This window comes from Malus sylvestris, chromosome 1 (genome assembly GCF_916048215.2).
Source record: "Malus sylvestris chromosome 1, drMalSylv7.2, whole genome shotgun sequence".
NCBI lineage: Eukaryota > Viridiplantae > Streptophyta > Magnoliopsida > Rosales > Rosaceae > Malus > Malus sylvestris.
In genome coordinates this window covers 27,481,377-27,508,943 of record NC_062260.1, presented here as the reverse complement: position 1 = coordinate 27,508,943, position 27,567 = coordinate 27,481,377, and the positions used below count along the sequence as shown (strand labels likewise).

Sequence of the window (27,567 nt, the reverse complement as noted above, 5' to 3'; positions counted from 1 at the left end):
TCCGCTGCTTCCGGCTTGGATAGTAAGGGAGGTGATGTGAGATAACTCTTCAAGTCTTGGAAAGCTTTTTCGCATTCTTCATCCCATTTGTTTCTTTGTGCCCTCTTGATAGCTTTGAAAAAGGGTTTGCATCGATCGGTGGATCGTGAGAGGAAGCGATTGAGGGCGGCTGCTCGTCCGGTCAAGCTTTGGATCTCCTTCAAGGTAGTTGGAGATTTCATCTCTATGATTGCTTGGATTTGCTTGGGATGTGCCTCAATTCCTCGTTGGGTTACTAAGTACCCTAGGAATCGACCTGAAGATACTCCAAACGTGCACTTGGTGGGGTTGAGCTTCATCTTGTACCTTCTAAGGATATTGAAAGCTTCTGCTAAATTGCGAATGTGATCTGATCGCTGCTTGCCCTTTACCATGATATCGTCGACATAGACCTCCATGGTTACCCCAATTTGCTTTTTGAACATCATATTTACTAACCTTTGGTAAGTGGCTCCCGCGTTCTTGAGGCCAAAAGGCATGACCTTGTAGCAGTAAGTGCCTCGCTCTATCACGAACGCAGTTTTCTCCTTGTCGGGCTCATGCATGGCTATTTGGTTGTAGCCGGAGTATGCGTCTAAGAAACTAAGTAACTGGTTTCCAGAAGTTGAATCTACTAATAGATCAATCCGGGGGACAGGATAATGGTCTTTTGGGCATGCTTTGTTGAGGTCAGTGTAGTCTACGCAAACCCTCCATTTGCCCTTCTCTTTCTTCATGACTAGTACGACATTAGCAAGCCATGCCGAGTGTGCTACCTCTTCTATGAAACCGGCCTCCAATAGTTTGTCGATTTCTGCCTCGATGATCGCTACTCATTCGGGAGCGAAATGTCTTCTTTTTTGAATTACCGGTTTGGCAGTTGGATCGACGTGCAGCTTGTGGCAGGCCACTTTGGGATCAATACCGGGCATGTCGGATGGTGACCATGCGAAGATATCTCGGTTTTTCCTAAGGAAAATTGTGAGTTCTTCCTTCTCGTCTGGGCTTAGTCGTGAGCCAATTTTAGCCGTCTTTTCCGGCTGCTGGGGATCAAGAATGATGTCTTCGGCGTCCTCTTCGGGTTTCCATCCTATCCTGTCTGCTTGGGTGCCATCTTCTCGATCCACCTGCTGTAATTGCTATTTGGCAATTTCTTTGCCCTTTTGGACTTCGGTAACCTCTACGGGGGTAAAGGTCTTTTTCTTTGTTTCTTTTAACATTTGCACAGTGCATCGTCGGGATGAAGCCTGGTCAGACTTGATCTCTCCGACTCCTCCTTCCGGGATGCGGAATCGGATTTTTTGATACTTGACGGAAGTGACAGCATCCAGCTTGATCAACCAAGGTCTCCCAAGAATCCCATTGTAGGGAGATGGGTCGCTTACAATCGTGAATGTTTGCTTTGAGACGACTGGCGGTGTTTTTACGTCAAGTATGATATGACCGATGGCAGTTGAGGTGTGTCCGTTGAATCCAGTAAGTACCTCTGCCCGGCGTATGATTGTACTTTCCAGGCCCATCTTCTGAATGACTGAAAGTTGAAGTAGGTTGACCGCACTTCCATTGTCAACCATCATCCTGTCGACTATAGCATGGGCTAGTTGGACAGATACTACTAATGCATCGTCGTGTGGGAAGTCGACTCCTTCTGCATCCTGCTCCGTGAAGCCAATGATAGGTCCAGGTTGGGTATCGACTGCATGAACTTGTGAGATTAGTAAGGCCTGCTGGATCTTCCTCTTTTTGGAGTTATTAGTAGCCCCTAAGTGCTCGGACTCAGCGAAAATGCCGTTGATTCGAATCGTCTTAGTTGGTGGCTCCTCATCTCCGTCTGCATTCCTTTTTTGCTGCTCAGCTGGCTTGTCCAAATATCTATCGACTTTGCCTTCTTTCACGAGTTTCTCTAGGTAGTTCTTCCAAGTGTAGCAATCGTTGGTTGTGTGACCGGGACCTCGGTGGAATGCACAATACTTAGTGTGGTCCAACTTGGAAGTATCTCCTTTTGACTGCTTCGGCAACTTGAACCATGGTTCATTCTTGACGTCACGAAGGATTTGATGAATCGGAATTGAGAACTTAGAATAGTTGTTGGTCATCGGGCCTTCTTTGGTCGTGGGTCGGTCCCTGCGCTTGAACTCATGCCTGCCCTTGTTGGGTTGTTTTTCATCCTTCTTTTGAGTAGCTGCCAACTCTTTTCGAGGTTGTTCGGGAGCCTTTTCTGCTTGTCGAGCCTCGTCCCAAAGCGCATGCTTTTCTGCCAGAGCAAAGGAATCTGCTAGAGTTAGGTCTTCTTTCATGATCATTTCTCCAAACAGTAGGTGGTCTGCTGGTAGTCCTTTTTGGAAGGCTGCACTTGCTATCGAGTTGTCGCATCCGACGATCTTCGCCTTCTCTGCTTTGAATCTCTTCACGTAATCGCGAAGCGACTCTTTTGGGTTTTTCTTTACGTTGAACAGGTGATCGGACTTCTTCTTGATCGATCGATAAGATGAGTATTCTTTGGTGAAGACCAAGGAAAGATCATCAAAATTCAGGATGGATCGTGCCGGCAAGGTATGAAACCAATCTTATGCCTCGCCTTGTAAAGTAGTGGCGAATATTTTGCACATAAGGGCGTCATTATTCCGATAAAGGACCATCGCATTTCGGTAATGCTTCAAGTGTCTTTCGGGATCCCCATCTCCTTTGAAAGATGTGAAGTGTGGCATGCTAAACTTGCGCGGAGGCTCTGCCTGCTCGATCTCATCCGCGAAAGGTGACCTGCTCATGTTGGTCATATCTCGCCTTAGTGCCTCATCAACCATTTTGTTGCGCCGAAAATCACGCATCCGCTCATTGAAAAGCCTTTCTACCTCTTCTTGGATTTGCTTTTGTTGGGGTAGCGGAGCTTTTTGCTGCCCTTGGTCTTTTTCTACCGGTCTAGGCTGCTCTTCTTCTCGCTCGGCTCGTCTACGCTGTGGCTGCAATGGATGAGATAGATTCCTAGCAGGCGAGGGATTTCTTTGCAGGCTACCGGTTGAACTAGAGCCAGATTGAACGATCGTTTCCTTCCGTTTGTCAGGCTGCCTGCTCCGATGTGATGTGGAGGATACTCCTTGTGAGCCTAATCGCGAATGAATGCTTTGCCTGGAAGGTTGCCCATGTTGATTATCAAAGCGTGGCCCCAACCGTGAATGTATACTTGCTCGTGGGCCTAACCGAGAGTGCACGCTCATCCGCGCGCTAAGACGGGAGTATATGCTATTTCGGGGGCCCAATCGAGAGTGTGCACTGTCTGAATGCTCCACTTGTGATGGGTTGAATGGCTGCTTTCCAGGACGCTGTTTAAAAGGCTCATTGTCTACCCTTGTTCTACTCCGGGAAACTTCATCGTGAGCGCGATGCATCTCAGTACGTTGTAAAAGTTGATTCACCAAGGTGGTTTGTTGTGCAAGGGCGCTCGTCAATTCTATGACTTGTCGGGACAAGTTTTGTTCGCCATTCGGATTGGAAGAACTTGGATGGAATGCACCTCCTTGAACAATGAAAGGGTGGTTGACTCCAGGTGCGAGATTTGAGTTGGGGAATGTCAAATCTGCAGAGAAATGCGGTGAAAACGCCTCAGCCTCGATGATTGGTCCGGATGGTTGAGATTGTCTCGGGCGGACTTGGGCAGCTTGGGAAACCATGAAAACAGGCTGGGCTGCGGGGGCAGGCTGGATCACTGGGGCAGGCTGGATCGTTGGAGCAGGCTGGGCTACAAGAGCAGGCTGGATCACGGGAGCAGGCTGCTCAATGCGCGGTGCATGTGAATGCGAGGCTTGGGCTTTGGTCCACGTAAACTTGGATGGCACGACTCGGGCCGTGGTGAAGGCTCCATGGACCTCGCCACGAGTGGCTACCGAAGTAGCCACCGTGGTGGTGCCCATGGCGGCTGTGGTGAAGGCTCCATGGACCTCGCCACGAGCGGCTACCGAAGTAGCCACCGTGGTGGTTCCCATGGCGGCTGTGGTGAAGGCTCCATGGACCTCGCCACGAGCGGCTACCGAAGTAGCCACCGTGGTGGTTCCCATGGCGGCCGTGGTGAAGGCACCATGGACCTCGCCGCGGGTGGCTACCGAGGTAGCCATCACGGTGGTTCCCATGGTGGAAGCTCGTGGTGATGATGTCGCTCCCCTTCTTGTCGCATTTTGCCTCATGGATCTCCGTAGTCCCATTTCTTGAATACTAGAATTTTTACTTGCGGAATTTTCTAAATTTCTAGTCATTATATTTTTCTTATACGTTTTATCAAAGAACCTTTGCAAGTAGAAAATTCTAATAATAAGAACGTATGAAAAATATTCAAATAGACTAGAAAATAAAGAAAAAACCTTTTTGTACGAGAGTCTTCGACGAGTATGGATTACAACTCTCAATGAAAGCACCAATTTGTGGATGCAAATTTTCTCCTCTTCGATCTTGGACGATTTTGCACCTACAAAACAACTAGCACCTTAGGTTAAGGCCAAAAGCCTCACGCGCCCACGATGAATGGGGGGGGGCTTTGGCCGAAGAACCTCCGATGCCAAAGTTAGAAATTTAGAGAGAAATAGTGTTTAGAGTGTTTTGGAATTTTTGCAAGAGGTTTGGAATGAATTTTTGGTGAGAATAGGAGCCTATTTATAGGATTAGGCTTCCCCATTTTTCACCAAGGAAGGGCCGGCCACACCCTTCCCTTTTCTTAGTCAATTTGTGGTTTTTTATTAGCCCCTTTATTGGCTAATAAAATAGAAATGAATGGGGTCTTAAATGATTAGCTTTATTTGAGTAATAAAGTGGAGGAAAATAAAAAAAAAGGTAGGGAAAAGATGGGAGGGAATGTGGCCGGTTACTATGGGATTTTTAGGTTTAATTTTAGGTTTAATTAGCCAATTAATTGGCTAATTAAATATGAAAGGAGATATTTTATTATTTATGGTATTGATTGGCTAATTTAAAAGGGAAGGAAAGGTGGAAAAGGTAGAAAAAAAGGTGATGGAATAGACTTTGAATGGGGTAGCCGGCCCTATCCCATTTTTTAGGTTTGAGTGGATGTTTCAAATTGGTAATTAAGGGATGATTTTAGGAGATATGGGAAGAATATATTATTTAGATAATTAATTAACTAAATAATATATTAGGGAAATTAAGTTTTGGAAATAATTACCTAAAATAAGATAATTTGGAATTAGTTACCTCTTCTGGAGCATTTTTGAATTGGTTGAGGATGATTACCCACTACTTGCGCGTAGGAATCCCGATATACCTCAAGGGTATTTTTGTCCTCTTTCGTTCACAAATCCACGTGTCGCCTAGTGAATATTTTTGGCTCCACAGTTGTCGTCTTCGACGACGAAGATGATGCAGGTGAGGATGACGTCCTTGCAGTTCGGGGGGGGGGGGGGGGGATATGGGTTTCGCGCCGGAGGGGTGGTAATGGGATCTGGGTTGGGTTTCGCGCGCGCGCGCGCAGGGGGGGCGTGGTAATGGGATATGGGTTGGGGGGTGGTCGTATGGGGTATGGGATCTGGGTTGTTCTTTGGGTTTTTTTTTTCCTTCAAAGGTGCAAGTATGGGGTGGGGGAAGATGGGAGCGGGGAAGAAGAAGGCTGAGAGGGGTTCACGGGGGTGGGGTTTTGTTCAGCTTTTGGGTTTTTATTTTTTTATTTTTTATTTTATTTTATTTTATTTTAAATTTCAAAGATTTAGGTTTTTTTTAAAAAAATTAAAAAATTATTATTTTTGCCACGTGACACACATTTGGCAGCCACATCAGCACAGATGTGGCAGCCACGTCAGTATTTAACAGATTAATGGACGGAAAATCTAACGGATGTATTATTTTGAATGATGTATGAAAGTGAAATGTTTTAAAGACGTTGTATGAGGTTGTAATAGACATCAAACATGAGTGACTACTATGTAATTTACCCTAAAAATTAGTACAGGATTCTCACACGTACTAAAAATTAGTACAGAATTCTCAGAATTCTCACACGTATTAAATTCTAGGGATTACGTGGGCTTGCAATGGATTCTTCATCACCATAGTAAACTCCCGCTTCTCTGACAGGTCAACGTCATCTCCCTCCACAGCCCTCCACTGAAACTTCCAAACCAAATTCGCCACAAAGTACTCCAGGTGAAGCACCGCCAATCCCGACGCAGGACAGATCCTCCTCCCTGCCCCAAACGGCATCATCTTAATCTCCCTGCTCCCCGTCAAATCGAACCCTTCTTCTCCGCCGCTGCCCAAGAACCTCTCGGGCTTGAACGCCATGGGATCCTCCCACACTTGCGGGTCCCAGCCTATATCCGCCACCATGAAATTAACACTCCCGTTCTTGGGCACCACGTGTCCGCCCAAAACCACGTCTTGCGTCACCGCGTGCGGCAGCACAAAGTGCGCCGGCGGGTGGCGCCTCAGCCCCTCCAAGATCACGGCTTTCAGATACGGCAGCTTGTGTAGGACCTCCTCCCGCACCTCCTCCTCCGTTTCTCCCATCACCCCTTTAATCTCAGCAAACAGCTTCTCCTGAACTTGCGGGTACTTCACTACGTTGGCCATGATCCACTGCAGCGCGGTGGAAGTCGTGTCGGTGCCGGCGTTCAGAAACTCTGAGCAGAGGCTGACCATTTCTCCCTCCGAAAGCTTCCGCTTTTCGTTGCCGTCGGGAAGTTCGAGGTCCAGCAGCGTATCAGTATACGACAACACAAATTCATCGTCTTTGTCGTCGGTTTTGCTGCCCTGCTTCGCCCTGGTTTGTCGTGCTCGAATCAGACGGACGAGCACTTCTCGTCGTTCCTCGAGGATTTTGAAGAATTGCCGCTACCGATTTTTGAAGATAATCTTCGTCAATTTTGGATTGAAATTGAGGATATTGAACCGCCCGAAACTCAAAAGTAGTTGGCGGTTCACACGCTCGATTTCTTTGATTTGCTCTTCGTTCATTTTGTCGCCGAAGCACATCAGAACCAGGAGGCAGAACATGGCGTATCGGAAATGGTCGACCACCCTGACGCCGCTGGCGACGTCTTCTGAGTGGGATTGAGACTCGGTTTTGAGGCGGTTGACAAGGATGTCGAGAACCCATTTGCGGGCGTTGCCGTAGGATTTAACGCGGGAAGGGTGGAGGATTTCGGAGGTGATATTGCGGCGGAGGAGACGCCACGAGGGACCGTAGCCGGCGGAGCCGATGGTGTGCTGGTTGCTGTTGAGACACTTGTTGGTGGCCAAGGCCCGGGGGCGGTCGGCGAACACGGCTCCGTTCTGGATTAAGGCCTGGTGGGCGAGGGAGCGGTCGGCGACGAAGACGGTAGAGCGGGAGCCGATGCGGAGGGAGATGATGGGCCCGTATTCGGCCTGGAGTTTGCGGATAATAGGCTCGAGCTCCGAGGCAGATTTGAGGAGGAATAAGAAGCCCTCGATGATGGGGAAGAAGCGAGGCCCGGGAGGGAGATTGGGTCTGGAGATGGAAGTGGGTAGGAATAGAGAGAGAAGGGGTTTGAGGAGGAAGGAGACGCAGAGGGCGATGAGGACAAGGAACCAGGTTTCCATGGTGAATCGTAAGCAATCAGACAAAAGGGCAACTGCGTCTGCTCATTAATTGTTAGTTTCCATACATTATAAGGAACCAAGTTTCCACGGCATTAACTCAGCTGCACATATTGTCACTTTCACTTAAAATGTCTGACCATGAGTCCATGACAACTTCGACGAAAAATAAGTCCTACGTTGAAATTAAACTTTAGTGTGTTTCCTGAATCACTGGAAGTTAACATTGTGATTCAAGTTCATATGAAGGCATTAGATATTATGTCTATCCATTTAGATCATCTCTAATTTATAAAATAAAGCTTAAAATATAAATTTTAAAACCTCCAAACTATCTCCAACCATAAGCTAAAATAAAATATATCTCTAAACTAGATTCCTCCAAGATTTAAAGTTGGCTTAAATTATTTTGAATCCACCAAACTGTTATATTTCAATTTTTCTTTTGCTTTTTACTTATAATTTAACGGTTATGATCAAATGAGATCAAATCTAAAAGTAAAAAAAAGATTTGACCGTCCAAGATTAAATCAACATCTAAAATAATTTAAGAAAATTATTTAAATCAAATTTAACTTAAAACTTTATAAATACCTATGTATTTGTATGATTTTTAATTACTTATCGGAATTTAAATATTTTTAGACTAAAATATTTATAAAAATAGATTAAGATAATCTACGTAAATTTTATTTTCAAAAAAAGTTACCGAAAACAAAAAGTTAGGCTAAAATCATTATTTGATCATCACAGGCTAAAATTTTAAGCCATAAGGGTTAGAAGAGAAAAACAGTTTCTCGCTTATGACTTAAAATTTTCTGGCTTAAATTTTTAAGCTTTGTCCCCAAAGGTTGGAGATGGTCTTAAAGGACATAAAATTGTGACTAGAGATACTCCCGAATCTTGTAATAATTCTCACATAAGGGGCCTTCAATCACAATTTGTTGGGTGCCAGAACCACCACCCTACAAAAGATCAAATTATATATACGCTAGTCAGACTTTCCGTCCGCAAACTAGAACTCTAGCTATGGAACTGTTGTGCTAAAAATGTGGGTGCAAATACTATTAGCATATTGTATATGACCAACCTTATGGCTTGCATCTCCAACTTTGCGTAATGTCACATATTCATTGCATCTCAGCGTCCCACCAACAAATTCAACATGTCAAAGAAATCAGATCGAGATTGTTGTAAATATAGTAGTTCCATAGAGCTTAACCTTATCTCCGAGGCTCAAAACATGAAGTTGAAAACTTCAGATTACTTCAGTTGACGAATTTTTAGGACGAAGCATAGTCTAACAAATTAAGCAATGAACAGAAATGGTACCATAACACCTTTGTCGGAAAGAAGTTGTCTTCAAAAAGTTGTTTATTCTTCCATTTCTATATATACGAAGGTAAAAACAAAAACACTACTCCACCGAGTTTGTTCAGACCACAATAACTGGGATATCGAATTAGTCATCAAACAAGTTGTAACACCAAGATTAAAGGAGAGTTGTAACTATGTAGGCATTCCCATCAAATTCTCAAATGCTCCTTGCTATTGGGCAATCTCTAAATACAGAAGATGTCTTCCAAGATTGGAAAGTTGTATTAGTTATAAGCTAAAAAGTAGCAAGTACAGCTCACTCAAATCACTCACTAAATATTGAAGTTATAAAATCTGTCTTGTATCACACTAGTAAACTAAAATTCCAAATTTTCGAAATTGCATAATCAATGAAGAGCATACATTGATGGATTTGACAGTTCAAAGTATATCGAAAAATTATTACAGAATTCTCCCACGCATTAAATTCTAGGGATTACGTGGGCTTGCAATGGATTCTTCATCACCACAGTAGACTCCTGCTTCTCCGACAGGTCCACGTCATCTCCCTCCACAGCTCTCCACTCAAATTTCCACACCAAATTCGCCACAAAGTACTCCAGGTGAAGCACCGCCAATCCCGACGCAGGACAGATTCTCCTCCCTGCCCCAAACGGCATCATCTTAATCTCCCTGCTCCCCGTCAAATCGAACCCTTCTTCTCCTCCGCCGCTGCTCAAGAACCTCTCCGGCTTGAACGCCATGGGATCTTCCCACACTTGAGGGTCCCAGCCTATATCCGCCACCATGAAATTAACACTCCCGTTCTTGGGCACCACGTGTCCGCCCAAAACCACGTCATGCGTCACCGCGTGCGGCAGCACAAAGTGGCCCGGCGGGTGGCGCCTCAGCCCCTCCAAGATCACGGCTTTCAGATACGGCAGCTTGTGCAGGACCTCCTCCCGCAGCTCGTCCTCCGTTTCTCCCATAACCCCTTTAATCTCCGCAAACAGCTTCTCCTGAACTTGCGGGTACTTCACTACGTTGGCCATGATCCACTGCAGCGCGGTGGAAGTCGTGTCGGTGCCGCCGTTCAGAAACTCTGAGCAGAGGCTGACCATTTCTCCCTCCGAAAGCTTCCGCTTTTTGTTTCCGTCGGGAAGCTCGAGGTCCAGCAGCGTATCAGTATACGACAACACAAATTCATCGTCATTGTCGTCGTTTTTGCTGCCCTGCTTTGCCTTGTTTTGTCTTGCTCGAATCAGAGGGACGAGCACTTCTCGTCGTTCCTCGAGGATTTTGAAGAATTGCCGCCACCGATTTTTGAAGATAATCTTCGTCAATTTAGGGGTGAAATTGAGGATATTGAACCGCCCGGAACTCAAAAGAAATTGGCGCTGCACCCGCTCGATTTCTTTGATTTGCTCTTCGTTCAATTTGTCACCGAAGCACATCAGAACCAGGAGGCAGAACATGGCGTATTGGAAGTGGTCGACCACCCTGACGCCGGCGCTGGCGCCTTCGGAGTGGGATTGAGACTTGGTTTTGAGGCGGTTGACGAGGATGTCGAGAACCCATTTGCGGGCGTTGCCGTAGGATTTGACCCGGGAAGGGTGAAGGATTTCGGAGGTGAGGTTGCGGCGGAGGAGGCGCCAAGTGGGGCCGTAGATGGCGGAGCTGATGTTGTGCTGGTTGCTGCTGGAGTACTTGTTGGTGGCCGAGGCCCGGGGGCGGTCGGCGAACACGGCGCCGTTCTGGATTAAGGCCTGGTGGGCGAGGGAGCGGTCGGCGATGAAGACGGCCGGGCGGGAGCCGATGCGGAGGGAGATAATGGGCCCGTGTTTGGCCTTGAGTTTGCGGATGATAGGCTCGAGCTCCGAGAAGGATTTGAGGAGGAATAAGAAGCCGCCGATGACGGGGAAGACGCGGGGCCCAGGAGGGAGCTTGGGTTTGGAGATGGAAGTGGGTAGGAATAGGGAAAGAAGGGGTTTGAGGAGGAAGGAGACGCAGAAGGCGATGAGGATCAGGAACCAGGTTTCCATGGTCAACCGTCGGCAATCAGACAAAAGGGCAATTGCGTTTGCTCAATAATTATTAGTTTCGATACTTTGTAAGGAGATTGATAAGGAACCAGGTTTCGACCGCATTGACTCAGCTGCACATATTGTCACTTTCACTTAAAATGTCTGACCATGACAAGTTCGACAAAATATAAGGGACCTGGCTTCTCTGCATTCCTAGTTTTCATACACTCTTATCTCCTCTTATTTTTGCGATAACAGTTAAACTATGTTAACATTTTATATCACTATTACTTTTTGTCTTATTATCTCTATAAAAAGATCAATATAAAATATTGACGTGGATTAATTGTGACCGCACGAAACAAAATAGGAGGGGATGGGAGTGTATGAGAACTGGAAGGGCAGAGAAGCTGGGTCCAAAAATAAGGCCGGCACTGAAATTAAGCTTTAGTATGTTTCCTCGAATCACTAGAAGTTAATATCGTGATTAAATGTCGGTTTATCCGAAAGCGTTAGATATTAGGATTTGGATCCTCTCCTGAGCTTAAGGAGAGGATCCTTCTAAGCAACGTATATGGACCGTTAGATGAAAATTCAACGGCTATAATTATTATAACTTTAAAAGAACATTCTGTTTGTAGCCGTTGAATTTTCATCCAACGGTCCACATATGTTGGTCAGGAGGATCCTCTCCATTAGCTCATGAGAGAATCCAAATCCTAGATATTATGTCTCTCCCCTTAGACCATCACCAACTCATGAAATAAAACTTAAAATATATGTTTTAAAACACTCCCAAACCATCTCCAATCATGGGCTAAAATAAGCCTGGGAGAGAAAATATATTTCTCAGCTAGATTCCTCCCAGGATTTAAGCTTGGCTTAAATTATTCTGAACCCACTAAATTATCATATTTCAAACTTTTTTTTTGTTTTTTTACTTATAATCTAACGGCTACGATCAAATGAGATCAAATATATTAGTAAAAACAGATTTGACGGCCCAAAATTAAGTTCACTAAGTTTCCCCTCTTTCTATATACTATCGATGAAATTGCAAATATGTTTAAAAAGTACAACCTTCAATCATACGTGTTCGTTGTGTTGTTTATTATTATTCCATATTCTCCTCTTTATTAATATATTTATTTTATTCATTGAATAATGTATGAGTTGTTGGATGATGAAAGCGCAATTAATTCATAATACATTGACAATGGTCTGTATTTTAATTTGATCAATTTATATTATTGTTTCACGGACCGATATAATTACAATTGGATTTAAAAATACAACATAACGTTAAGAACCAAGCCGGCATTGGTGATATTTGTGACAAGTCTTTGTTTTTATTTTGTATGGAGTGGTGTATGGGTACTTGGATGAAGGTGCAATTAATTCAATATATATTGGAGGGGGAGGACAAGGCCTAGCTACGGTGGCACTAGTGCCATGGGAATTCCCCCCTTATACTGCATGAATTTGAAGGGTGACACTCACACACCCACGCATAGATTAAGGGTTGTGATTTTCACACACCCTTAATTACCTTTCCCACACCCCTTCTTATTTTTTAATACTTAATTGATATCTTACTATTTACTTTTCCATATATACCCTTTTTACTTTTTGATTTTTAAAAGTTGTTTTTTATTTTTTGTTTTTCTTGAAACTCCCCTGCTTTTTCCCATGCTTTCTTCCGATTCTTCCCCAAAACCCAGACACCTCCTGCTTTTTCCCATGCTTTCTTCCGATTCTTCCCCAAAACCCAGACACCTCCTGCTTTTTCCCCAAACCCAAACACCTCTTCGAAGCATCTCACTCCCTCAGCCGAGCCCAACGAAACTTATTCTGAAATTTCCACTGCTTCTTCTCTTTCCGTTCCCCTGTCCTCTTTATTACTTCTTGTGAAAAACCACAATGGATGACCTGATAATAACAGATGAAGAGCTCCAGATGGACATTGAGTTGCAGAAGATATTGGATATGGCATGCAAGGAGGATGGCATGGAAGAAATTTCAGAATGCATTCCTCCTCTTAACACTTTTGATGGTAAGTTTCTAAAGTATTTTCTCAAATTATTAAGATTGATTTTGGAATTTAGGGTTTTTGTTCTCTTCTTGCCTCAATTTGTTTTTTAGGTTTAGTTTGTTCTTTTCCTAATTTGTGGTTCAAATGATAATTGAATGAATGAATACTGGTGGTTTAAGATAAATGTATCATGTAACAATGAAGTAATTGAATCTAGGGGAAGAAATTTAGAAAAATGCGTCAAGTAAACAGAAAATCATGAAACTAAGTTTGTAAATGTTTTTGACATCAGAATTTTTTTTACAAGAATAACGAAAAATTAGGCAATGCTCAGAGACTAAGGAGCAAAAGATTAAAAACTACCATGCTTAAGTGAATGCACCGGTCAATGCTCTATACACGGTACACATGCTATTTACACATCTAGATAAGAACCGTTAGATTGAAAATGAACAGACGAGATAAAAAGTATGATTGATATATTTTTTTGTTTGAAATTTCTAACTTAAATTCTTGGTGTCTTTTGCCCAAATCAAAATCTCGGTCTCAACTCTGTAATCCAAACACTTGAACTTCAAATGGAGCAAAAAATTACCTATTCCTCATAAAAATTGGAGCAAAAATGTACTTTAACTATTGGTTTGTGTTGGGGTTTATAAAAACTGAAGCAAAAATGTACTTTTGCCCAAAACAAAAACTGGTGTCAACTATGTACTCATAAAAACAGAAATAATAGAGAATATTGATTTGTGTTGGTTTTGGGGAAATTAATTTTCTACTGGAATCTATTGGTCCCCAATACACTTTAACTTAATGGTAAATTGGTATTAGGTTTAATTGTTGTGGTTTTACCTAGGCTCCATGTTTTGGTGTAAACTTGATATAATGCATACAATGCTTTGGTATAAATTTGATACTTAAATGTCTAGCCCATTGATAAAAAGTATATATTCTACATATATAAATGTGTTGGTTTGTGATATATAGGAAGTCAACCAACGATTGATGAGCCCGATAAAATGCTCTCTTTGTTGGCGAAATGTTTTGAAAGTCGAGAAGACCTCATCGGGGAAGTTCGTAAGATAGCATTAATGCAAGGGTTTGCAACCGTTATTAGAAGATCTAAGACAAATACATATGTTGCTATTGGTTGTGATAGAGGTGGGGATTATCGAGCCTCTAAAACTTCACTAGATGAAAGAAAAAAAAACTCAGGATCTCGCCTCATAAATTGTCCATTTGAAGTCAGGGGGCGTAAAAAGAAATGTGAAGAATTTTGGAAGCTAGAGATAAAAAGTTTATTGCATAACCATGAACTTTCAAATGACATGTGTGGACATCCTTCTTGTCGTCAATTTTCACAAGAGGAAATCTTACGAATTAAAGAAATGAGTAAGGCTGGTATACCACCACGCCAAATTCTATCTTCGCTTCGGCAAGGCAATCCTCATCTTCAAGTAGTTTCTCGAAACATCTATAATCTAAGAGCTAAGATTGTGAAGGAGAGTCTGGCTGGGCGTCCAGTTATTCAAGCATTATTAGAAGAACTTGGTGAAGGTGGTTTCACTTATAACATTGAGTATGATCATGAAGGCCACTTGACTCATTTGATCTTTGCTCATCCCTTGTCTATAGAGTTGACCAAGAGCTACCCATATGTTTTTGTGATGGATTGCACATATAAGACCAACAAGTATAAGATGCCATTATTGGATATCATAGGAGTTTCAAGTTTCAACACATCCTTTTATTTTTGTTTTGTTTTCATGCAAAATGAGAAAGAAGAGGATTATGTGTGGGCTCTAAAAATGTTTAGTAAGATTTTGGGAGTTGATAATCATCCTATGGTGATTATAACGGATAGGGAGTTGGCATTAATGAATGCTATACGCATTGTCTTTCCGAGTACTTCCAATCTTTTGTGCGTGTGGCATATTGAGAAAAATATACTTGCAAATTGTAAAGCTCATTTTGAGGAAGAAGTTGATTGGATTGATTTCATTTCTACTTGGACAATTTTAATCCAATCTCCTAATGAAACATCATTCAATGAAGCTTGGAGTCGTTTTGAAGTTAAGTACGAGGATAAGAAATTTGTTTTGAAATATATTCTTGGTACTTGGCTTCCATACAAAGAAAAGTTTGTAAGTGCATGGTCAGAGAAAGTTACCCACTTTGGTAACCGTGTTACTTCAAGAGCCGAAGGTGCACATGCAACGCTAAAAAAATATCTTCAAGTTTCAACTGGAGGTCTTCGCGAGGTAAAAGAAAAAATATGCCTTGCTATTGAAAATCAATTTCAAGAAATCAAAACTCAACTTTCAAGTGAAAAAGTTAGAGTTTCACACAAGTTTCGACTTCCCTTCTTCAAAGAGGTTGTTACTCATGTATCTAGATTTGCATTGAATGAGTTATATAATCAATATGAAGCCTCAAGTTCTTATGATCTTCCATCTCAATGTAAGGGTCATTTTCTCAAGACAATGGGTCTTCCTTGTGCTCACATGATTAGAGAGATGAATATTGAAGTCTTGCAACTAAATAACATACATCCACAATGGAGGATTGATAGAAGATTGTTTGTCAATGATCGTCATGTAAGCTTGGACAATGAACAAGATCAAATAAGCGGCCTTCTATTGGAGTTTAAAGATAAGTATGAAAAGTTGCCTCTTACTCAAAAAGAGGATACCAAAAGGCAACTTTGTGAATTTATTGATACTTCTCTTCCATTAACTCTTGAGCCTAATGTTAAACCTCACAAAGGTCGTCCAATGGGTTCTAAAAATAGAAAAGAATCAAGCTCTACAAAGCGTGGTCCTTCAAAGTTTGAAATAGTGGAGAAGGCTCATAAACGTGCTCGACGGGTATGTCATTTTTTTTATTTATCTTTTAATATTGTCTACTATGGTCATGATTATTTATATATAAGTATAACTTAATGTTCATTGTTTATAGGTGTGATGAGCATAATGATTTGCCAAAGAAACTTTTTGTTAATAATAGCTTAGATGTGTAAAGAACACATTAAGGTACATATATTTTTGTTGATTTTTCCCCATAAAAATACTAATTAAGTTTGTAATTTTCTTTCCTTTTGTTAACACGTTTTTATTTTCTTGTAGGTTGGAATGCATGGGTTTCATATCTTTTTGGTAACATCTCCTTTTGAACACAAGATTAAAGGCCAAACATAGTGTAGGCAGAATGTGAAAGCTTGTAATGATATCTGATGAATTGTTTGGGGCATGAGGCTACTATTATGGGGATTAAAGTATATGGATTGCTTACTAGTATTTTGTACAATTCATGTAACTTATGCATATATGCCATATCATTAGGTAATCGTTTTATTTTTATTTATATAATAGGTGTTTTATACTTGTTTTGGGATCTCTCAGATTAGACATATATGGTTGAATGTTAGAAAAAGAAAAAAGCAAGTTTAAAATAAAATAACAAAAGTATTCTAAAATTTCAATGGTCAAAAAGTAAAAAGGGTATATATGGAAGAGTAAATAGTAAGATATCAATTAAGTATTAAAAAATAAGAAGGGGTGTGGGAAAGGTAATTAAGGGTGTGTGAAAATCACAACCCTAGATTAATTAACTTAATGTGTAGCAGATAAGCAGCACATTAAAATTTTACATACTAGTTTCTGTTGAATGTTAAAGTGCTAGCTAATCCAACAAAAAAAAGTAAAAGTAAACAAAGATGGGTCGTCACTTGTCAATCATAATCCGTAGGGTTAAAGTGCTAATTATTCCTAACTCTGCGCCCAGACTTCTTTAAATCTTTGCAGGCTAGGCTATTTGTTTCCTTTTAGTCTTGTAGGCTTACTGCTTTGTTGCCTCTACTGTCGACCTTGTTTCCTTGCAATTTCTCAGTAATTGGGGGCTCTGCTCTTGTTGTCTTTAGGTTTAGCACATTAAACAGGTTTGCTAATACAGATTGTTGTAAGGGGATCTTCTTCATTGCAGGAATAAGGGGATCTTTTTCATTGCAATTGATGTAGACAAGCCACTTTTAGGTCAAGGACCCTTTGATGTTGTTTTGCATAAGGTGGGTGCTCATATGTTCTTTTAGAAGCATAAAAGCCTTTGATTTGGTTTTTGTCTTCTAAGACAAATTTAGCATGGTTTTGGTTTTTGTAGTATACGGGAATGTGTGTAAACTTATAGTTTGTTTCTCTCATTGTTCCTAATTATTCCTAATCATTCTGTAGGTAAATGAACCAGAGAAGTGGGGCTACTCTAGCCAATTCCACCTCCCGAGTTCCAAAACAACCCTCAGTCTTTCAGAATCTCTCCCTCCCTCGACTCGACTCCCTCCTTGTCCTTTCCCTTAACTCCAACTCTCAGACTCTAACTCACAGTGCTTAACGACGTTGGGACTAACACAACAGCACCACCTCCACCGTCGCGACCACCATCACCCCATCACCACCATTGAGCTCCAACTTTCAGACTTTCACAGCTTCGTCGCTACCAACACAACGGCACCACCTCCGCCATCGCGACCATCATCATCCCATCACCACCGTCGAGGAACACTGCTACCACCAGTGGTTCAATACCGCTACCACCAGTGGTCCAATACCACTACCAACCATCATCCCTCTAAAATGTAGGTAATTTTGAATTAGGATTTATTATTAATGCGAAATTGTGAATATCTGGTGTAGGGATTTTAGGGGTTTTAAGTTAGAATTTGTAGAAGAGGTCGCACTTGGTGCGATGGCAAGTGCCTTCGCCCATGAGCGGTAGGTCTCGGGTTCGAGACTTGGGAGCAGCCTCTCCATAAAATGGGGGTAAGGCTAGCCGACATTCACCTCTCCCAGACCCTGCGTAAAGCGGGAGCCTTGTGCACTGGGTACGACCTTTTTAAGTTAGAATTTGTAGATTGATGATTGAATCATATTGCCACCATTTAGGGTTTTCTTAAAATTTGAATTGCATTTGTAGATTGATGATTGATCTGTTGCCACAATTTAAGGTTCTTCTCTTTGCATCAACCAATTTTTTTCCACTGTAATATTGAACCATTGATAACAAATTTTGGGTTATTACCTGTGCAAAATAGAATAGAAACCGTATGAGCACTCGTGAACAAAGGGGAGAAGGGAAGTTGTGTTTTGGTTCTAGTAGATGCGAGGCAATGTCGACTATCTTCCCACGTGTCATTTGGATTTGATTGATGCATGCAAGCATGGTCTTAGGTTCTATGGAAGTGATTCAGGTTTTAGATTTTCAGTTGCATCTATGTCGAACATGCTTATTTTGATTTTCCATGCGTTATTACCAGTTGTGGAGCTTCACTTTTCATGGCACATTCATTGTCATTTATATTTATAAGATTGTAATTCTTGTTTAATCCATGTAATTCAGTGTCATTTTTATTTGAATTGCATTTGTAGATTGATGATTGATCTGTTGCCACCATTTAGGGTTCTTCCCTTCGCATCTACCAATTTTTTTCCACTCTAATATTGAATCACTAATAACAAGGTTTGGGTTTTTCTTTGCTTTGCATATTTCAGATCTAAGTCTGAGCGAAACGTTTCCACTCTCAGTTGTCGTCTTTGATTCAATGTAGTCTAGTTCTTCTTAGTTCTTATCATTCACAGTTGTCAATTTGTGTTTCGATTGCATCTCAAAAAGTTCGTAATTCGGTGATTGTATGCATTTGGTTTCACAAACGGCCGATGTAGATTTGGTTGAAGATGATACAATTCAATTTTAGATGTTCTTATATTGATATGTTTTGGAAATTAGATTTTATTTTCGGATAGAAAACTCATTTGAACTTAAGCAATTTTTAGGGATTTGTTCTGCTTTAGTTCACTTAGTATTCAAACCTGTTTTAAGTTCACTAAGTTTCCCCTCTTTCTATATACTACCGATGAAATTACAAATGTGTTTAAAAAGTACAACTTTTAATCATACGTGTTCGTTGTGTTGTTTATTATTATTCCATCTTCTCCTCTTTATTAATATATTTATTTTATTCATGGAATAATGTATGAGTTGTTGGATGATGAAAGCGCAATTAATTCATAATATATTGGCAATGGTTTGTATTTTAATTTGATCAATTTATATTATTGTTTCACGGACCGATATAATTACAAATGGATTTAAAAATACAACATAACGTTAAGAACCAAGCCGGCATTAGTGATATTGTGACAAGTCTTTATTTTTATTTTGTATGGAGTGGTGTATGGGTACTAGGATGAAAGTGCAATTAATTCAATATATATTGGAGGTGGAGGACAAGGCCTAGCCGCAGTGGCACTAGGGCCATGGGAATTCCCCCTCATACTGCATGAATTTGAAGGGTGACACTCACACACCCACGCATAGATAAATTAACTTAATGTGTAGCAGACGAACAGCACATTAAAGTTTTACATACTAGTTTCTGTTGAATGTTAAAGTGCTAGCTACTCCAACAAACAAAAGTAAAAGTAAACAAAGATGGGTTGTCACTCGTCAATCATAATTTGCAGGGTTAAAGTGCTAATTATTCCTGGCTCTGCGCCCAGACTTCTCTGAATCTTTGCAGGCTAGGCTGTTTGTTTCCTTTTAGTCTTGTAGGTTTACTGCTTTGTTGCCTCTGTTGTCGACCTTGTTTCCTTGCAATTTCTCAGTAATTTGGGGCTCTACTCTTGTTGTCCTTAGGTTTAGCACATTAAACCGGTTTGTTAATGCAGATTGTTGTAAGGGGATCTTCTTCATTGCAGGAATAAGGGGATCTTCTTCATTGCAATTGATGTAAACAAGCCACTTTCAGATCAAGGACCCTTTGATGTTGTTTTGCATAAGGTGACTGCTCATATGTTCTTTTAGAAGCATAACAGCCTCTGATTTGGTTTTTGTCTTCTCAGACAAATTTAGCATGGTTTTGGTTTCTGTAGTATACAAGAATGTGTGTAAACTTATAGTTTGATTATCTCTTTATTCCTAATTATTCCTAATCATTCTGCAGGTAAGTGTACCAGAGAAGTGGGGCTACTCTGTTGATTGGAAGAAAGTACTAGTCTTCTTCTTTGGAACCCAATAAATGTAAGTACTTAATAGTTAATAGATCCGCACGTTTTTCTTTTAACTAGTTTTTCTTTGAATATTGCTAATGTAAGTCAAATTTAGCATGATTCAAAATTGCTCTATCCCTCTTTTTAGCATATAGTTTCTTTCTCCTATTTTCATTTGGTTTCATATCGAGTATTAATGGGGATGGATTTATTTAGCACGTCTTACATTTGGTTTCTCTTTGTTTTCATTTAGCACGTCTTTCTCTTGTTTTCATTTGGTTTTATTTAGTTTCTTTCTCTTAATGGGGATGGATTTAGTAGTTGGTTTTATTCGTGATCTGAACTCTAAAGTTTTAATGGTTTCTTAAGATGATTAGTATTTTGTGGTAATTTCATGAAATTGGTGTGCATATTTCAAAATATCTTTATTTGATTAATGAATATACTTCCATTATTTAATTTTTACAAATTTTTACATATTGTCTCGATCTCAAAGTTAAAGTACCCCTAGTACTAATGTAGCATCATCTATGGCTACATCACCATGTCCTCCACAACCAACACAAGCACAACCCACACAGGCAAAATCATCAATACCTCCCCAAAACCCCTCATCCTCCAAAAAAAAAGAAAAGCACCACTTATTCCAAAGACAAGACAACAAACTATAATAGCTTCACTAGAGAGATCTTCTTCTGAGAGATCTTGGGTTTGGGATCATGTCACTAAGTGTACCGTCTCGAAAATACATGAAGTAGAAAAAGATGGAAAGAAAGAGATGGTGGAGGTACAAGTATGGAAGGCTAAGTGTAACCATTGTAATGCCCTTTTTTCATGTGTTACTAGTGGGGGGTGGAACTAGTGCTTACATTAAACATATCAATAAACATTGCAAGTCATATAAACCAACTGATGAGTTGCCAAAGGTTCTAGGCAGTTCTGGACCTTTTGAGGATGTCAAAAACAAGCTTGTTGCTAAAGGGTGGAGCCTAGAAGAAAGTGTGGAAGGTATTGTTGAGTATATTGTGATCGAAGAGGTACCTTTTAGTGTTGTGAAATCACTATAAATTAACATCGCGACTAAATGACAGTTCATCCGAAGGCGTTTGATATTATGTATCTCTACTTAAAGCAAATAAAATTGTGAGTGGAGATGCTCCCGAATCTTGTAATAATCCTCGCATAAGGGGCATTCGATCACAATTTGTTGGGTGCCAAAACCACCACCCTACAAAAAAGATAAAAAATATAAATACGCTAGTCATATTTTCGATCTGCAAAAATGCAACTGTTGTACCAAAAACTTGGGTGCTAATACTATTAGGGCACGTTTGTTTGACAGGATTAGCAAGGCTTGGACTGGACTAGACTATAGTCCTGTGTTTGGTGTGCAACCGGATTAGCTTTAATGGGCTTAGGTGGGACTCGCTCGGATTACACGCCTCATTACGAGTTCTTAACGAAGAACCCCAATTTTGGGCGGACTCGTAAGCTCGGAGAGAAAACCGCGAGGATCCCCAACGTCCTGCTCGTCCTCATCTCTGCGAGGATCCCCAACGTCCTTCGTCCTGCTCGTCGCTCGTCGTCGACCTTGCCCTGCTTCCTCGTCGTCGTCCTCCTCACCCTCATCTCTGCGTATTCTCGCCCTCATCTGGTCGGAGACAGTCTGGTAAGCTTCAAATCTTCGATTGATTTCGTCGAATTGAGATTAGAATTTGGGGTTTTCATATTTTTAGTTCAAATTCAGATTAGAATTTGGGGTTTTCGTATTTCAACTTTTCTGGTAAACTTCAAAATCAATTTTTAGGTCAAATTGAGATTAGAATCTGTGTGTGTAATCTCTGTGTGTGTCTGTGTGTGTGTGCATGTGTGTGTATACTATGTGTGTGTGTACTCTGGTTTGTCTGTGTGTGTGTGTATACTCTATGTGTGCGTGTAATCTCTGTTTGTGTATACTCTGTGTGTGTGTGTGTAATCTGTGTGTGTGTGTGTGTGTGTATGTATGTATGTATGCAGTGTGTGTGTGTGTGTGTATGTATGTATGTATGCAGGGTGTGTGTGAGTGTATGTCCGTGTGTGAGAGTGTGTATGTCCGTGTGAGTATGTGTGTGAGTGTGTATGCAGTGTGTGTGTGTGTGTGTATGCAGTGTGTGTGTGTGTATGCAGTGTGTGTGTGTATGTATGCAGGGTGTGAGTGTATGTCAGTGTGTGAGAGTGTATGTCCGTGTGTGAGAGTGTGTATGTGTGTGAGTGTGTATGCAGTGTGTGTGTGTATGCAGTGTGTGTGTGTGTATGTATGCAGTGTGTGTGTGTGTGTGTATGTATGCAGTGTGTGTGTGTGTGTATGTATGCAGTGTGTGTGTGTGTGTGTGTGTGTGTATGTATGCAGTGTGTGTGTGTGTGTATGTATGCAGTGTGTGTGTGTGTGTGTATGTATGCCGTGTGTGTGTGTGTGTATGTATGCAGTGTGTGTGTGTGTGTGTGTATGTATGCAGTGTATGTGTGTGTCTATGTATGCAGTGTATGTGTGTGTGTGTGTGTATGCAGTGTGTGTGTATGTATGTATGCAGTGTGTGTGTGTGTGTATGTATGCAGTGTGTGTGTGTGTGTGTCTATGTATGCAGTGTGTGTGTGTGTGTGTGTGTGTGTGTGTATGCAGTGTGTGTGTGTGTGTGTATGTATGCAGTGTGTGTGTGTGTGTATGTATGCAGTGTGTGTGTGAGTGTATGTCCGTGTGTGAGAGTGTGTATGTCCGTGTGAGTGCAGTGTGTGCAGCTGACCAGTGTGTGTGTGTGTGTATGTATGCCGTGTGTGTGTGTGTGTATGTATGCAGTGTGTGTGTGTGTGTGTATGTATGCAGTGTGTGTGTGTGTGTGTATGTATGCAGTGTGTGTGTGTGTGTGTGTGTATGTATGCAGTGTGTGTGTGTGTGTGTATGTATGCAGTGTGTGTGTGTATGTATGCAGTGTGTGTGTGTGTGTGTATGTATGCCGTGTGTGTGTGTGTGTGTATGTATGCAGTGTGTGTGTGTGTGTGTGTGTATGTATGCCGTGTGTGTGTGTGTGTGTATGTATGCAGTGTGTGTGTGTGTGTATGTATGCAGTGTGTGTGTGTGTGTGTGTATGCAGTGTGTGTGTGTGTCTATGTATGCAGTGTGTGTGTGTGTGTCTATGTATGCAGTGTGTGTGTGTGTATGTATGTATGCAGTGTGTGTGTGTGTATGTATGTATGTATGCAGGGTGTGTGTGAGTGTATGTCCGTGTGTAAGAGTGTGTATGTCCGTGTGAGTATGTTTGTGTGTGTGTATGCAGTGTGTGTGTGTGTATGCAGTGTGTGTGTGTGTATGTATGCAGTGTGTGTGTGTGTATGTATGCAGTGTGTGTGTGTGTGTGTATGTATGCCGTGTGTGTGTGTGTGTATGTATGCAGTGTGTGTGTGTGTATGTATGCAGTGTGTGTGTGTGTGTGTATGTATGCAGTGTGTGTGTGTGTCTATGTATGCAGTGTGTGTGTGTGTGTATGCAGTGTGAGTATGTGTGTGTGTGTGTATGTATATATGCAGTGTGTGTGTGTGTGTGTATGTATGTATGCAGTGTGTGTGTGTGTGTGTATGTATGTATGCAGGGTGTGTGTGAGTGTATGTCCGTGTGTGAGAGTGTGTATGTCCATGTGTGTGTGTTAGTGTGAGTGTGAGTGTGAGTATGTATGTGTATTTTGCACATTTGTCCATGAGTGTGTGTGAGTGTATGTCCGTGTGTGAGAGTGTGTATGTTCGTGTGTGTGTGTTAGTGTGAGTGTGAGTGTGAGTATGTATGTGTATTTTGCACATTTGTCCATGAGTGTGTGTGTGTGTACTTGGTTTATAACCATGATATTACAATGTGAATGTTTTGTATTGTGTGGGGTTGATGCTGAATTGCAATTTTTTGTGGTTGTTGGTTGCAGAGAAGAGGAGCATAAACAGAAGGCTAAGGCTAAGGCTACTGCATTACAGGTGTCCTTTAATTTCCCTCTTCACATGCAATGCCTAGCAATGATAGCAATCCTCATACTAGTGTTCTTAGACACATGTTTATAGATGTATAAGAGTAGAACATTTTGAATATGATGCTTCGAGTTAATGATAACTTTTTTTTTTTCAACGCCACCTGTATATTTGTTGCCTCGGGTTAATGATAATTTTTTTTTTCAACGCCACCTGTATATTTGTTGCCTCGGGTTAATGATAACTTTTTTTTTCCAACACCACCCGTATATTTGATGCCTCGGATTGTGACTTCGCTAGTTACTTTGATCTAGTTCATTTCGTATCATAATCACTTCATTTCCATCACCCTTAATAACAGTAAATATTACATATATAATGTCCTTAATTTGTTTTTTGTTTTTTTTTTGTTTGGATAGATATGGATCGAAGGAAGCTTTTATTGATCTTATTGTTAGAGATGTCTTATTTGGAGACAATTTGCATTTGTACGATTCTTGTGTTGATGATGCTACGTGGCAAACAGAGACATGTTGAACGACCCACATTGACTAACCGTTCACTTATTAGACGAGAGATTAGTTTGTGTTATCTGAATGGTATAATAGGGAATACTGATACTGAATGTGTCAACGAATTGAGAATGGATAGAAGGACTTTTGACATATTATGTGACTTACTTCGTCAAGATGTGAGGGTAAAAACTGATGGTTTGGTGTCTGTAGAGGAGCAGGTGTGTATGACTTTACAAATATTAGCACATCATACTAAGAATCGTAGTGTTGGCGGTAGATTTTATAGGTCGGGAGAGACTATAAGTAGGTATTTTAATAGCGTATTGCAAGGAATTTTGCGATTACAAGGTATCCTACTGAAAGTCCCACAGCCTGTGCCTATTGATTCTACAGATCCTAGGTGGCGATGTTTTAAGGTATGATGAGAATTTTTTTTCATTTTCCCTAAGCTTTAACTCTTCATTCCCTTTGTATAAATTAACAAAAACTTTTTTTTTTTTTTTTTTTTTAAGAATTGTTTGGGAGCATTGGATGGAACACACATTGATGTGCATGTACCTGAAATTGACAAACCAAGATACCGAACAAGAAAGGGTCGAGTCGCAACTAATGTGTTAGGTGTGTGTTCAGGAGATATGCAGTTCATATATGTGTTTCTGGGGTGGGAGGGTTCCGCATCAGACTCTAGAGTGCTACATGATGCAATTACTATGCCTAATGGTTTTAAGGTACCAGCGGGTAAGACTATTACTTAGTCTCAACTTTGTAAGTTAGGTCTAGTTCTGTTTGTCAACTACAAAACACTAATAAGGTCTGTTTTTTTTTTTCATTAGGTTATTATTACCTTGTAGATGGTGGTTATACAAATGGTGAAGGATTCCTTGCACCCTATAGAGGAATACCTTATCATTTATCTGAATGGGAGGGACGAACACCTTCTAATAAGGAAGAATATTTTAACATGAATCATTCTAAGGCAAGGAATGTAATTGAACGCTGTTTTGGCTTGCTAAAAGGAAGGTGGTCGATACTAAGGAGTCCATCTTTCTATCCGATAAGGACACAAGGTCGAATAATTACCGCTTGTTGCCTACTACACAATCTTATTAGGCAAGAGATGTCTGTAGATCCAATGGAGAATTTGCCAATAATAGAAGATGGACAAAATACAGAAGAAGGTGAATATGTTGGTAGTGTTCAAACATCTGACCAGTGGACTGCAAAGAGGAATGATATGGCTCAGGAAATGTATAACGAGTGGAGAGCAATTAGGAACCAGCAACCGAACTAGCTATATGTGTTAATGATAACATTTTATTTTAGTATTCCTTTTTATCATGCATTTGTTAGATATTAGCACAATGATTGGATGGTATGCAAATTAATTGGATATTATGCAAGTTGATTGGATATTATGTAAGTTGATTGGATATTATGCAGATTGATTATTTGTATGGTATTTTCCTTCATTAAAATATTTTTTGTTTAGGTATGGATAACGAAAATATTTTGAATGCTACTCAAGAGCCAAAAGGAAGAAGGCGTAAATGGGAAGCATTTGAGGAAGAAGTATTACTAGGAGTTCTTGAGGATTTTGTTGCTCGGAAGCAACGGTGTGACACCGGTGCTTTCAAACAAGGTACTTTGGTTGAAATAGCAAAAGCTGTCAATGTTTTATGTCCTCATTCAAATATAAAGGCAAATCTACATATTGAGTCCAAGTTGAAGAAATGGAAAAAAAAACATATAGTATGGTCGTTGACATGATAAACACAAGTGGATTTGCATGGAATGATGTCAAAAAGTGCGTTGAAGTTGACAGTGATGACTCATGGCAAACTTATGTGCAGGTTCATATCCTATTTTATTTATACATTAGTTATATTATTGCTGCTATATTTGTTACGCATGCTAAATTTTAGTTTTGCTATGTTGATATAATCTTAGAGAAATAAAGAAGCCGATGGATGGAGAAGCAAACCTTTTCCACTGTTTGATAGATTTGCATATATATTTGGAAAAGATCGGGCTACGGGTAATGTAGCCGAAACCCCTGCTCAAATGGTGGAGGAACAAAGTCATGATCATGTTGGTGAAAGTGATATTGGAGGTGAAAATTTTGTTTCTTCAATGAACCAACAAAGCCAACAAAGCACCCCATCTGAAAATAGCCAAAGAAAGAGGAAAAGAGCTGTGGGAAGTTCAAGTGATGGAACCGAGGCAATTATCAGTGGACTGAAAGATTTTTATGTTGAAAGTGGGAAGAGGATGCAAATGGTAACTGAAGCTTTAGTTCAAGGTACTGCAGATCATACTGACATAGCTAATGAACTTGAAGCAATGGGTCTCTCTCCTATGGATCAAATTGATGCATTGTCTCTTATTTTGGATAAACCAAAAAATGTGGGAGTGTTCAGGGCAATCAAACCGGAACTCAAGAAAGTGTTCGTCCAAAGGCTTTTAAGCGACAACGCAAGCGGATGAGGATTTTGGCTAATGTTAACATGGATGTATTTTATTAATGTTAACATGGATGTATTTTATTAATCATACAATCTTATGTTATGGCTTATAACTTAGCTTTGCACTAGTATTTTGGCTTATGTTAACTAGCCATTTTGTAAATTATGGAGATCTATTTTGGCTAATGTTAACTAGGATTTTCTAAATTATGGAGATCTTCTTATGTACTTGTATTTGTTGAAGTTGCATGTATTGGGCACTATTATTTTTCTTCTGTTGGGTGATAGAGTTTAAACCAAGCTACATTTGCAAATTAAACCCAATTCTATTAGCAGGTAATAGAAACAAAACAATTGTCAATTTTTTTTTAAGATTCATAATATACATGGCAAAAATATGCTCCAATTAACCCATATCATGAGATTTGTAGCATTACTCTATTACACAATGGCAAAAATTTGTAATCCTAGTCTAAGCAAACACAAATCTGGTGAACAGTACTGTTTTTCTTATCCTGCTTCTTAGTCCGACATTACACCAAACACTTCACTAAGTTAGTCCAGCTTAGTCCAGTCTAAGCCAGTCCAGCTTAGTCCCGGCAGCTAGTCCAATCCGAGACAGTC

The 27,567-nt window shown here is 40.7% G+C and overlaps 4 protein-coding genes and 1 pseudogene across 5 annotated transcripts; 2 read left to right on the top strand and 3 right to left on the bottom strand.

Moving 5' to 3' along the window:
- Positions 1-1,157: 1,157 nt before the first annotated feature.
- Positions 1,158-2,321, bottom strand: LOC126615250 (uncharacterized). The gene has a single exon (XM_050283060.1). The coding sequence runs from the start codon at positions 2,319-2,321 to the stop codon at positions 1,158-1,160; it is 1,164 nt and encodes a 387-aa protein (XP_050139017.1).
- Positions 2,322-5,912: 3,591 nt separating this feature from the next.
- LOC126616187 (cytochrome P450 89A2-like) lies at positions 5,913-7,634 on the bottom strand (annotated as a pseudogene).
- Positions 7,635-9,259: 1,625 nt separating this feature from the next.
- LOC126616158 (cytochrome P450 89A2-like) lies at positions 9,260-11,057 on the bottom strand. Its single transcript, XM_050284172.1, has one exon. The coding sequence runs from the start codon at positions 10,929-10,931 to the stop codon at positions 9,372-9,374; it is 1,560 nt and encodes a 519-aa protein (XP_050140129.1). The 5' UTR covers positions 10,932-11,057; the 3' UTR covers positions 9,260-9,371.
- Positions 11,058-12,539: 1,482 nt separating this feature from the next.
- LOC126616105 (PKS-NRPS hybrid synthetase cheA-like) lies at positions 12,540-16,313 on the top strand. Of its 2 annotated transcripts, XR_007621006.1 has the most exons (4): positions 12,540-12,966; positions 13,933-15,812; positions 15,904-15,977; positions 16,071-16,313. XR_007621006.1 is itself a non-coding variant. In XM_050284108.1 (3 exons), exons 1-3 carry the CDS (start codon positions 12,834-12,836, stop codon positions 16,140-16,142), a joined length of 2,085 nt encoding a protein of 694 aa, XP_050140065.1. In that variant the 5' UTR covers positions 12,540-12,833; the 3' UTR covers positions 16,143-16,313. The 2 variants fall into 2 exon arrangements, 1 of the variants encoding a protein (XP_050140065.1); XM_050284108.1 differs by lacking the exon at positions 15,904-15,977.
- A 348-nt stretch (positions 16,314-16,661) lies between these two features.
- LOC126616196 (protein ALP1-like) lies at positions 16,662-27,215 on the top strand. The gene is made up of 9 exons (XM_050284208.1): positions 16,662-17,008; positions 19,937-20,013; positions 21,325-21,651; positions 23,927-23,975; positions 24,386-24,897; positions 24,994-25,219; positions 25,315-25,659; positions 25,971-26,120; positions 26,429-27,215. The coding sequence occupies exons 5-9, from the start codon at positions 24,388-24,390 to the stop codon at positions 26,434-26,436; spliced, it is 1,239 nt and encodes a 412-aa protein (XP_050140165.1). The 5' UTR covers positions 16,662-17,008; positions 19,937-20,013; positions 21,325-21,651; positions 23,927-23,975; positions 24,386-24,387; the 3' UTR covers positions 26,437-27,215.
- The last annotated feature ends 352 nt before the right edge of the window (positions 27,216-27,567 follow it).

Coding starts and splice junctions, on each gene's coding strand:
- LOC126616158 (XM_050284172.1), bottom strand. CDS start 10,931: ATGGAAACCTGGTTCCTGATCCTCATCGCCTTCTGCGTCTCCTTCCTC.
- LOC126615250 (XM_050283060.1), bottom strand. CDS start 2,321: ATGATCATGAAAGAAGACCTAACTCTAGCAGATTCCTTTGCTCTGGCA.
- LOC126616196 (XM_050284208.1), top strand. CDS start 24,388: ATGGATCGAAGGAAGCTTTTATTGATCTTATTGTTAGAGATGTCTTAT. Junction 25,220..25,314: donor TGGTTTTAAGGTACCAGCGG/GTAAGACTATTA, acceptor TTTTTTCATTAG/GTTATTATTACCTTGTAGAT. Junction 25,660..25,970: donor TGGACAAAATACAGAAGAAG/GTGAATATGTTG, acceptor TTTTTTGTTTAG/GTATGGATAACGAAAATATT.
- LOC126616105 (XM_050284108.1), top strand. CDS start 12,834: ATGGATGACCTGATAATAACAGATGAAGAGCTCCAGATGGACATTGAG. Junction 12,967..13,932: donor TCCTCTTAACACTTTTGATG/GTAAGTTTCTAA, acceptor TGTGATATATAG/GAAGTCAACCAACGATTGAT. Junction 15,813..16,070: donor CTCATAAACGTGCTCGACGG/GTATGTCATTTT, acceptor ATTTTCTTGTAG/GTTGGAATGCATGGGTTTCA.